Source organism: Myiozetetes cayanensis, unplaced genomic scaffold (genome assembly GCF_022539395.1).
Source record: "Myiozetetes cayanensis isolate MyiCay16 unplaced genomic scaffold, myiCay2020 scf1, whole genome shotgun sequence".
Classification (NCBI taxonomy): Eukaryota; Metazoa; Chordata; class Aves; order Passeriformes; family Tyrannidae; genus Myiozetetes; species Myiozetetes cayanensis.
Window position 1 is genome coordinate 130,703,744 of NW_026086604.1, and position 12,895 is coordinate 130,716,638.

General features: G+C 39.0%; 1 protein-coding gene across 1 annotated transcript in view; it reads right to left on the minus strand.

Moving 5' to 3' along the window:
• CUBN (cubilin) overlaps nt 1–12,895 on the minus strand; it is a 143,044-nt gene that overhangs the window by 49,277 nt on the left and 80,872 nt on the right. Inside the window, 9 exon segments of the mRNA XM_050324671.1 lie at nt 343–489; nt 802–999; nt 2,050–2,239; nt 3,839–4,020; nt 4,953–5,158; nt 8,095–8,227; nt 8,510–8,638; nt 10,265–10,378; nt 12,646–12,762. Coding sequence (XP_050180628.1) covers nt 343–489; nt 802–999; nt 2,050–2,239; nt 3,839–4,020; nt 4,953–5,158; nt 8,095–8,227; nt 8,510–8,638; nt 10,265–10,378; nt 12,646–12,762 — 1,416 coding nt within the window.

Genomic DNA, 12,895 nt, shown 5'->3' on the forward strand with positions numbered 1-12,895 from the left:
TGTCTGTACTTTGAGTCATTTATTTCCCTCACTTAGTTGGGCATTCTTTGACTCTTAGCTGAGCTGTTATAAGCTTAGGCATACCCTTTTCTTCCTTCTGTAAAGTGACTGGTCTGGTTGAATCATGCTTTGTTGCATCATATTGCTGTGAAAACAGCAAATTTCACCTTTGCAGAGTCAGAAGTTTATTAATGAATATTCATGAGATGTGAATAATTGGGGTGTGTGATTAATTAGGTAGATTGTAGACAACTGTTAACAATGCCGGGGTCTTTTCTTTCCTTAGTCCATTGTTAGCAGCAAGGCAGGCATTTATCTGGGGACAAGAGAAACAAGTCTTACTCTTTTGATACGAAGCATTAAACCCAGCTCCAGTGACACTCGCGTCTGAGATGAAGTGGATGAACATCGCCTCTCCAGTTGATCTTATTGGCCCAGGAGGTTCTCGTCCACAGAGAGTAGCCAGCACTGGGGAAAGACTTGTATCTCCTGAAACCAGAAGAATACATGAGTGTTAAAACTAAATCAGTTCACATTTGCCTGTTTGTTGCTGTGGCTCACATCTTCTTTCAGGAAGATGCTTTTTAAGACCTTTTATCCCCTTACAGACTGAGAAATATTTTTATAGACCACCAAATATTTTTCTAGACTTCACTGGTTTTAACTACCAGAATGTCTCAGAATCAAGGAAAAGTACTGATTGAGAGCATGTTCCCATTGCCACCTAGATTGCTTAAGCAGCTATTAGGACCTTGGGTGCGTACTACATGCTGCCGGGGTAGGGCAATGTTGGCTTCTCACCATCTTTGATAATAAGTTTGTCATAGTTGCAGGAGTTGTGAGATTCTATGTCTAGTGCCAGGACATTGAATTCCACAGTGGATCCAGGAGCTCTGATAAGCCACACACAGTCAGCAAGATTTCTATAATTCATGGGCCAGCCCGGTGAGAAGAGGAATGAAGGTGTTTCTTCAGCTGTTACAGTCCCTCCACATGCACCTGTCATGTACAAGAAGACAAAAATGAAAACATCCTCTTTTTAAACTGAACACTCCCCTCATATAATTTAAGATGACAGTCCTATAATTAAGCACAATGATGATGTGTGTAGTCATGGTAATGCAGGAATTCTTCAACTTCAGTTTGGATTGTGAGTATAAAACGTGAAAATCCTGATCTTAAGGATGTTCCTGTGCTACCTGGTGCAGTAATGATGTGGCCTGTTTTACCATGAACATCTAAGAAAATGCCTAAAAGCATCTACCACAGCTTAACACAGGTCGTGTATCAGAAAGGAATGGTGCATACAGAACCAATAATACAGAAACAATTTAGACTCTCTTGAAAAGAAAGTATTTTTCTTTCTCTGCTAATTTTGTCTCAGCTATATGCCTTAGATCATGATGGAGCCAAACAAGAGTCATTGCTGGGATATCTAGTGGCTCAGTGCTCTCCCAGCACTTAAATCCCTTACAGATTGCTACTATACTGCAGAGCCCCAGGAATCTGTAGTCCTTCTGTCCCCAGAAATCTGCCTTCAGATTTAGAAAGAAGACACTAACTTTCACTTGTTGCACTTGCTCAGAGAAAGTCAATGGCAGAAGAAGCATATTTCCTCTCCTTCCAGGAGCTTTTTGTCATAGGTACCTGATGATACTGAGCATATTCTCTTTATTTATGAATGTGAGATGTATTATAGTGAAAGGTTTCATATCACAATGGCCAGTGATTTAAGAATGGCATTTCAAGAGTGATCATTTTTCATGAAAGCATATCAAATTTTTAGATTTAATTAAATACCCATGTAAAGAAAAATGACCATCCAGCAACATGCTTATTTTAGAACACTGTAAATTAATATATCTGACAGTCCCTAGAAATTGTTTACAAAAAGCTATTAAAAGGTTTAATTAAAATGCCACTGAATCTTTCCCTTGTTGATAGCTAGGGCTTTCTCTTGTGGGGAAATTTGTCTGGAGTTCTTTAAGTATAGCTGAGTGTATCATGGGCTGGCATCACTTTGAACTGTGCAACCCACTGATAACCCACCTCTAGCAATGGTGTGTGTGACAGCAGAAGCATCCACTGCATACCACTCCAAAAGAAAGCCTTTTCCAGTCACAGATGAATCTGACTGGAATTGGATTGTCACCGAACTGCCAGAGGATGCAAAAGAAGCAGGGTCTGCACCACAGTATGTTGCAATGGGACGGGAATGAACGGTGGGCCCATCATACACCTGCAGAGAGAAGGAGAACTGTACTGTTCCTCACACAGCCAGGATGTATTCATCTGCCCCATAGTCAACAAGTCTCCAAAGAGAAAATTACCCTGTTTAAATGAGTGAGAGAGCTTTCAGCACATATCAGGTAGAGAGAAATCTCTCTTACAGAAATGGAACAAAATCTCCCTTTCCATTAGCTGCTGTTAAATGTGAAGCTTTCACAGAAGAAGGATCTGAATGGAAGCCATCAAACTCAGCTCATTCCTCATCACAGGAAAGCTCTATGGGGACATAGACTGTTATCCCACATTAAAAAAAGCCCACAGGTACAATTTTGTTACTCAAAGGGGAAAAAAAGCCATGATATGAAGGGAAAAAAAAGGTGTCACTTTTCTTTGTTTTTTCCTTTTTTTTTTCCCCCTGAGGAACACATGTATTTTGAATTCTGTCAAATAAATATGCAAATATACTTTTTTCATTTTATCTATTTATAAGCCAAAATCTTGGCTGGTGAAAAGATGCTTGTCCTCTGCCACCTTTCAAACCTATTTTTGTTCTTGTCGTCTCCCATCCAGTAGAAATTTCCAGTACAGAAAGCTAGGAAATATTAAATAAACATTAATATTAAATTGAAGATCTGATCCTTGAGTCAGGTTAAAGGTCAGGCTGATTTACACTCACTGAATGTCTAGCTGATTTAAGAAACTCATTTTGCTCTCAGAGGGACAAAAGGGTAGGCTGAGTTAGAAAAAAAAAACCTGTTAAAATATGACAAAAGATGAAGGAAAAAGTATTTCCTTTTTGAACTAATATTACACTCAAATATCAGTAAATTAATAGTTAATTGAATATGTTGAACTAGTATTAACTTTCTCAAATATAAAAGGATAACTGGTGAATCAACTGCTTAAAAAAAAAAAAGCCAAGAAGGGCTTTACCTTATTTGTTATGTTTAGCTAAGTTCAGAAAGAAGTTTTTGCCCCCGTTGTTCCATTTTTTTTAGCACCATGTTTGTTGTATTGAAGATGTTCCTGCTTATTGCAGGAACTATAAAAGGTCCTTTCCAACTCAAACTATTTCATGATTCCATGATTCTACTTTTTAGCCTGGTAAGCATGCTTGACTATATTACAGGAAGGTACAGAAAAACAATCAAACTGGAAGAAAGAGGCACCTTTCTACTGCCAGCAGCAAGATTACTGATGCAGAGAGCAAAGGAGGTGCAAGTAAAGGATTGTTTCTTGTAGGATTTAGAAATAACTTTATTTTTAGAAGCATTGAGATGCTATTATCACTGTTGTCCTCAACTGAACCAGCACAGAGCAAAGCTCAGTCTGGTATTTGACCTGAAATTCTTGAATACTAATATTCAGGATTGCACCATTCTGGGCTTATTTTCAGAAAGCTTCAAACTTATAGATTGGAAATATCTCTTAGGGAGCTAAAGAGTATATAACCCTTCCTCCAACTAGTAATTATTGTAAAGACAACATAGCAAAAACAATAAGCCACACCAGATCCTCAGAAATTCTTCCCATTCCTCTTGTAGGTTTCTCTATTCATGATTTTTATCGAAGTTAATTGAAATAAAATAACTTCTCACAATGAAATCACCTTTAGCTTGTCAAACTGGCAGCTGTGATGATTTTCGATATCCATCTGCAGGATATGGCCATGGATAACTTGAGAAGCATTAACGCTTATTTGCCACTGGTAATTGGAATTGTGAGGGTAACTTCTGGGCCACTGTGGTGAAGCTATTTGTCCTCTGTCTCCTACAATGTCATTTCCATACACTGAAAAACAAGGAGGAGACATGTAATGATTCCATTTCACATAGATTAAAAGAAGCATTGGGGCCCATCTGACTTAATTTACTTAGGATTAGACAGTGCTGCAAGGCACAGACTTATGTCTCAGACAGTCCTAAGATGAACATCTAATTATTTTCTTGTTTTGAGGGATGCAGTCTGCCCTTATCTCAAGGAAATTCCCTATTTGAGCCCTGTGGGTATACATATAGGAGAGGTGGAAAGATGGCACATCTAAACTCCTCCCTGACTCTGCCATTTCTTCCTAAGAAGCATTAAATAATAATTTGTTTTTAAAATGTCTTTGTATATTCTGGTGAAAAACTGTTCTGATTTCATTGAGCTCTGAACTTCTGATACTTCATTTTGAAAATGAGTAGTTAAACTCTCAAAATAAGGAAAATTTTTAGAAGTTTATCTTGCATAATCAGAATGGCTGTGGATGTTTCACTTCAGCAATCTGTTCATGTAGCAAGTCAGACTGATGTTGGCAATAGTCCCTTGAAATTTTGGATCTATACATTGGCATAATTTCCTTTTCTTCTAATTTTGATCCCTGGTAGTTGGCATCTGGACCCAAAGCAGAAGATGGACACTGTCATACTCAAACAGCAAAATGGAAAGATGAGAAAAAAGTGGTTTTTCCTCCATTTGTCATTTGCCTAATAAATGGCACTTAATATACTTACAAAATTACTCAGTATACTTACATACACATGAGTTCTGTTCTGGCATGTTTTAGAGCATCCCTTTACATTCTGCAGATATTTTACAAAATATTTTTTAAGTGAATTTACACTGTTGACATCAGCAAATATTTTCTAATAGACTTTATAGAGTCAAAAAATCACTTTTTTGAATCCTTTTGGAAGTATTATGAAAGAACAATAGTTTTCAATTAAATAACATCTACTTACAGTGAGAGAATGTGGCCCTGAAGCCAGCATCAGTGCCTGCACTGTCCGAGACAAATTTGACCCACAGGATGTGTCCAACAGTAGATGTATAATTCAAAGGCAAGGAGTTCCCACAGAATCGTCCTGCCAGCGTGCCTGTAGCATTCCCTTCACGAATCTCCAGGTAATCTTTCGTGCAGCCACTACTATATTCCACCTGAAATGCTCTGTTTCAATAGCAGGAGAAGAACATTAGCATGCTATGACTGCCACATACTTCAGAGTGTGCCCTGCCAGGCCACTAAACCCGCGTAGCTGGTATCCTACTGTAGGAGTTGAGAGGAGGGCAGCAACAAAACCTGCATCACCTGCCAAAGCCACCAATACAGGGCTCTTTCTTTCCTAGCCTCTTATTTTATGACAGAGCTTCAGTTTGCAAAGTTACAAATATTAAGGAGTTCTCAAACCCCTGGAATATTTTTTGGTTCTCTAAGAACAACCATGAAACACAGTAAGGCCAGATTTTTAATATAAACCAGATTTTTAATGTAAGCCCTGGTTAGACTATTTACTGAGTGTCAGGAGCACAGAATATTTTAGCATTACAAACCAGTTTGCAGCCCCTTCATATGTATGTTATTTCAGTACACTCTCTGAGAATACAATTGCTGGAGGCTTAGATTAATTTGTAGTTAACACCTTAAAGCTCAGAAATCCCTTAGTAGTTTCTCCAGAATTATAAAATATTAATGTTTCTCTAGCATCTGAGTTTCACATATCTAGGTGTGCAAAATAATAAAAAGGATTGCTATGAACTCTTCCAAACTACTTTTTACTGTAGAACAGTAATGGGATTTAGTATTCAAATTATAAATAATCAATTATTGCACCAAGCTGAATGCTAAATATATTCTGAAAATCATTATCTGTTATTCTAAGTGAAACTCTTTAATCAATCCAATATGCTTTTCAGAAGCAGACTAAGAATATATAACAAAGATTCCAGAGATCGCCTCTTATAACCAATGCCCTCAGCCCTGAATATAGCCATATGTGTTCAGCATACACATGCTGTGAAATGGTTCCAATCACTCATCTGGATATACTTCAGAACAATTTAAAGCTAACCCTCACACTGCAAGACAGGCATTTCTGTTCAGACTGAGCTGAAGAAAATTAATGCCTCATGGCAACAAAACTTTATAAGCTCCTCATATTAAATAAAATAAATAGTGCTTTCTAACACAATTACTCCATGCTTTCCAGTACTTTCAGACTGCCTTTCAGCTATGTGTAACTGAAGAAAAAGAGTTTAAATCTACTCAGTGTCACTTTATAAAAGTGAATGTATGTTCTGCTGAAGGTTTCTGCTTCATATTAGAATTTCTGGTTTGTTTCTGAGAAGTTATTCATTTTTTTTGTAGCATTTTGAAAAATGCTTTCAGGCTTTTGGAAAACATTTTGGAAAATGTTTTCAGGCTGTAGCACTTTTTCTCTGCTTCAGTGAGTAAAGGAGGAATAGAATGTCCTTTTTATTGCATTAGTGAATCAGCACATGCCTAAAAAGTTGTAGCGTATGCAGGCAGTGTGTTACTGGGAAAATGTTCCTTTTGTCCTGATTAACTGCAAATGGAGGTTTCAGACTTAGTTGTTTTTTTCTTGCTCATTCTTGGTTAGCTTTGCAAAAGGCCAGTGCTGTCTTTCTTGGCAGCAGCCACTGCTTGATGCCCAGAAACGGAGAGGCTCAGAAATCCACCTCATGGGCAAAGATCAACCTAACGGTCCTAGTAAAGGACTTCACGTTATTCTGTAGGTCACACATGACTTTCCTGTCAGAATCTTCAAAGGAAAGCTAGTTTGCAGAAGGGGAAACATGTTCCCTTGGCTTATGTTGTACCTCCACTGCTTTAACTGATGGAGAAATTTTGAAGACTTTATAATCCATTTTAGAATCATAAAATAGAATCATAGAATTGTTTGGGTTGGAAGGGACCGTAAAGATCAACTAGTTCCAAATCCCTGCCATGGACAGAGACACATCCCAGTAGACCAGGTTGCTGAGAGCCCCATCCAACCTAGCCTTGAGGGCTGCCAGGATGGGGGCGATCACAACTTCTCTGGGCAACCTGTTTCAGTGCCTCACAGTAAAGAATCTCTTCCTAACATCTAATCTAAATCTACTTTCTTTCAGTTTGAAGTCACTGCCCTTGTTCTGTCACTAAAGTTCCTGATGAAGCATCCCTCTCCATCTTCCCTGTAGGCCCCTTTCAGATACTGGATGGCTGCTATGAGGTCTCCACACAGCCTTCTCTTCTCCAGGCAGAACAGCCCCAACTTTCTCAGCCTGTCTTCACAGAGGAGGTGCTCCAGTCCCCTTTTCAATTTCACAGTTTCTGTGTCTTTCTTATGTTGGGGGCACCAGAACTGTAGGCAGTACGCCAGGTGGGGTGTCAGGAGAGCAGAGTAGAGGGAGAGAATCACCTCCCTCGAGCTGCTGGCCATGCTTCCTTTGGATGCAGCCCAGGACACAGCTGGGTTTCTAGGCTGCGAGTGCATATTGCCAGGTCATGTTGAATTTTTCATCAACCATTACCCCCAACTCTTTCTCTGCAGGGTTGCTTTCAATCACTGCGCCACTGAACCCATAGGTGTGCCTGGGATTGCCCCAAACCAGATGTAGGACCTTGCACTTCATGTTATTGAATTTCATGAGGTTTGCATCAGCCCACCTCTCAAGCGTGTCAAGGTCCCCGTGGAAGGCATAACCCTACCATCTGGGGAGCATCTAGGCTCTTTATATTACTCAGATATATAATAAACATTACAGTGAATCTGGTAGTAAGGAAATAGTAGGAGTTTCCTTTGTAAAGAAAAGGCAGTCCGATGCTAAATTTCCTCTTCTGGCTTCTTCAGCATCCCATCCTGCTCAAATAATAAACCACCTATTTATATAACGTTGTATAATTCTTAATATAAGCAATGACTAAGACAGGGAAACACTGTTTGCAAGCTGCCACTAACCCCTACTGTGTTCTCTTTCCAAGTTACTCTAAAAACATGTTTCAGCTTTATCATCTGGTAATTACACTTCCTAATAAACACAGAGCATCCTTCCTTCAGGTCTGTTAAAAGGCTGAATAATAAGCCCTGGCAATGCATTTACATGAAGGACAGCTGGAGCCGGTTGCCAGGGGAGCTGAGAATTGTCCAGACACACTCGCTGTTGGACGGATATGGCTCGGGATAGCCAGGGCTGTTGAAAGATCCTCTGTCCATGTGGAAAGTACCCCCACAGGCTGCAAAAAGAAAGAGACAGCAGAGACTTGGAAAAGATGGCATAAAAAAAAATAACAACAAAAAGCCTTGATAGAGCCAGAGCATTTGCTAATCAAGAAAGCATTTCTCCTTGTCCCTTTGTTCTTTAGCTTGTTAATATACTTGTTGAGACCTTGGCTAAAAAGAGGAAGTGAATCAGAGTGATTAAAAAATGGATTGTCAGAAAGCCAAAGAGGTAAAGGATCTGCTCTTTTTCTAAAAGTCAGAGGCATAGGGTAGCAACACCTGTTGTATGGACTTACATGATGATGATGCAGCATAGGTGGCGTGGAAGCCCCTGGCAGTAACATCATTGTTGGAGATGAAGTTCACCACCAAGGCATTACCAAAAGAAGTGATAGGATGTGGTATAGTAGTGCCACAGTAACGGCCTGAAAGAGAACAAGCCAGAGGGAAAAAAAAAAGGAGTGTTCAGCATGTAATTACTATTGTTAATTTAACATTTGGAGTTAATGCTGACAGCAAACAGGAGTAACATTTGTTGCTTACAATTGCAGTTGCCAATTCAATCTACACAAAAATGAAATACTCCTTTTCATTTGTGTGGAACTCAACTCTGGTGACAATTTTATTTTAGCAGAGGAAGGACCTCCTGCACTCAGACACCCTAGTCACTATCTATTCTGTCACTGAGCTGCTTTGTGTTCCCTCTAGCCAGAAATTACAGCCTAATCAGAAAAAAAAAAAAAAAAAAAACGAAAAAAACAAACCAAAAACAAAACAACTAAACCCATCAAATATATCTGACAGTAGTTTCCTTTTCACTCAGCTGGTTTCTGATAAAAAAAAAGTGACAGATTAGTTCTCCTGTAATGGATTGTAACATGGGGATTAGGAATATGAATTGTGATCTAGCAAAAAGGCATCTGACAGCAAAAAGAAAGATAGCATCTAGTAACATAGAATCATAGAACAGTTTGGGTTGGAAGGGACTTTTAAAGGTCATCAAGTCCAGCTCTCCTGCAATGAATAGGGATGTCTTCAACTAGATCAGCCTGCTCAGAGCCTCATCCAACCTGACCTTGAACATTTCCAGGAACGGGGCATCTACCACCCCTCTGGGAAACCTGTTCCATCATCCTCCTTGTTAAAAAATATTTCCTTATATTTAGTTTAAATCTACACTCTTTTAGTTTAAAGGCATTATCCCTTGTCCAATCACAATAGGCCCAAAGGTTTTTCCTCATCTTTCTTAGATGTCCCCTTTAAGTACTGAAAAGTCCTTTTGCCAAATGAAAGACAAGGACAGACTGAAAAATGAATTCTGCTCTTAGTTACAAAATATTTAAATTGATTGCAAGCCCACCCCTCACAAAGAGGCATACACAAATGTAGATAAAGGAGAACAGAATCAGACACAGATATTCTGAACTTTCCAGAAAGGAATTTGAGGCAAACCTGGGCATGCAAAGAGAGTCAGGACCACCCTGTGTGTGGGGGTCTCTCATGGCTTCCTGGCAGCATAGGCACTGAATTTTTCTGCTCCAGGCTGCTCCTGTCACTTGCTGGTGATGGCTCTGAACAGACGTGTCAGAAGAAAGATGTAAAAAAATCAGGAAGGAGCAGAAAAATCAGGCTTTCCAGGGCTTGAGGAAAAACCATTTTCTGCTCCCAGAAATCTGCAACTTTCTTCACATGTATTTAGCGTGGACTGTGTTTATGAGTGTGGGTTACATTGTGTTTTGCAGAGTTAACTGGGAATTCAGTTTAAACTGAATTGCTTGGTTCCCAACATTGTTCAGCTGAAGAGGAAGGAAAAGGCAGCTGGAGTCAACCCCAAAACACAGCTTAGTAGAAATACAGCCAGAGCCTAGGAGGACTGTGCCATTCACACTGAAAACTTATCCTCCATTCTTGGTTTCCTGTGGCCAGAGTGTCCAAAGAGATTCTGTTATCAGAGAAAATCCATGAAGCAGGAGGCCACATGCAGAAAACCTTCTCCTGCTTACCTTGGGTGTAGTTCTATATATGAAATACACAAGGGAAAGCTACAATACCTTGCAGAGGAGCCTCGTAGTTATCCCCATCCAAAATTTCCACAAAATCCGTTGTACAGTTTCGTCTATTGTTTTCAATATCAAAGTCAATGAAAGAGAGTGTGACGTGGTTGACTGGCAAAAGAATAAAAACTTAGAAGTTTGTAATTTCACAGAGAAATAGTTACATGTAAACACATGTATCATCTTTTTTCCCTTGAGGTCAATCAGCCCCCATAAAGCATAACATCTGAAGTAGTTTTTTCCATGATATGTTGAATAATTTGATGGAAGTGTATTAACCTTTACTGCAAAGGTCCTGGTAAGTCACTTCACCTTTCAGTACCTTCTAGAACAGTCAACATTAGAAGCATAGGATTTAACACATACACATAGATGTAAGTTTCATTGTGTCTGAACAGCTTCATTATATACTGAAAGCATCAGCAAATACAACATGGGAAATCTACACACGTTCAGAAACAAAACTTATTTCTACATATCCATGACCTTCTGTCCCTTTACGATCTATACCATAGATCTGGACAAAATGTGAACTGTCTCTAACCTGCTCCAGGCTTAGAAAGAGACAGTTCTTTCATTGTATTGTAACGTTCCATATTCATCAATTGGACTGGTCAAAGGATCATTAACTACCCTCAGCTATACTTGTACAGAATTGGATTTTCCACACTCTTGGACTGCAGGCTACATTCTGAAAAAGAGAATTTATGACTTAGGGTATTTTTGACTCTCATTTGGCTCTTGCTTGCCTGATATGAACAAGGGTAAAGTCACAACTGGCAGAAGAGAAGCCATCTCGCAGACACCAGTCTGTGACAGTAGTTAGTCCTAGGCCTTAGAGCTCCTATGCAGTTTGAGTGGGTCAGAAAGAGTCTCACAATTTTTGGGGATAACTACGTTTTCTCCCACATTGACCAAGCTGAATTTGACACAAATATTTTGCTTCTCACCAGGCCACACTTAATTGGCAAGAATAAGCTGCAGTGACAGACACGGACCCCGGCGCTGCATCCAGCAGGGTGCCCCTGGCTGGCATTCAGCTGCATACGCGTGTTCCGCGCTCTTTGTGTCCTGGCTGGTCAATCAATTACAGCTATCAATGCAGGTCCTCAGGATACAGAGCAAAAAGGAAAAACACAGTGGGTGGCCAGGGCAGGAGACTTGTTGGCCTTCTCGGTAAAAGCAGGGCAGGAATTCTGCTGTCTCTCGCCATTGGCTAAATCTATTGTGTATGGTTATGCAACGCAACGCACGCCGTTTGTGTAGGTAGTGCTGTGGGATGGCAAAATGAATCCACGTGTAGCTCTAACATGTGACATGTGGTGGTCTTGGTGGTAAGCAGAGAAAGTCACTGCTTCTTCTACAGCCTTTTTCTGGTCTCTCATATTGATGTAATTCAGGAGACAACAGTTATGTATGAGTTTTCAACCTGTGTCCAGGAAAAGACTGTCTTTAAAAATAAACGTTGTATAGGTGAGGAACAGCTTTGAGGATGTCCTTTTTACGTATTTGTATATGAAACTATGCTAAATAATAAAAGTATTGCTTGTCTCCTGATTTGTGTTTTGGTGTTTTCTTTAGCAAATTGATTTTCATTTTATAAATTAGCAAAATAAACTTATAAATGTGATTGGAACATTCTATGCTTTTAACAACTCTGGCTAAATATCAGATGCACAACTGAAGAAGAATAGTTCTATAAAAATACAGATACCATGATACTGTTATAGGATTTAACACATACACATTTTTCTTAGGAATCTTGTAAAATGTAAAAATAATAGTGGGTATTAAAGGTAATACCAGTATCTGATGAAAAATATTTGGTCTTTTATGATCAATCATAAATCTGTGTAAAATTAGAATAGCTGAGAGCGTATCTATACACATAGACCAGTTTATTTTTCTATTTTTGTTTGCATTTGAAATTGAAATTCTTCTGTACCTTTTTTCATAATTAAATTTTTTTTTTTTTTTTAATGTTAACAGTATACATTTCATGTATCACAACTCTAGCTTGAAAAATCCAGATCAAAATAAGGTCAGCTAAACACAAGTGCTTTAATTATATATAAACCCTTAGATTTTCTCACAGATGAATCCAACTCCACATAGTATTCAACACCTCATTTATAATTGTAACACTTCGGTCACAGTAAATGGGCTAAGATGACAAAGTTATAAACTGTTTTCCTTACTATGCACTAAATCTATTACAGTGAAATCTGACTTGTGACAGATTAGGAAAGCCACTCTCTCCAACTACCAGGATGCAGAACTTCCTAAAGAAATAAAGGAGGAATTTTGCATTGTTATTACAGAAAAGAAGATGAGGATGTTAGTCATCCCAGCTAACTATAAAAGATGTTTTTACTTACATGGTTCCTGAGCCTGAATAATCCAGCTGCAGTTCTGATTGTTTGGGTATTTGGCAGGATACAGAGGAGAGGAAATTGCTGCCCCAACTGAATCTGACTCTATGAAACTTCCACACGCTTTGGAATGAAACACATAGATCATATACACACATAAATATTTATATATACAAATCACCTTTCTTAGGTTCTGTGGTGACAATGGATGCACAAACTGTAACTGGTACATCGATGTGAAATGAGGATAAAATTC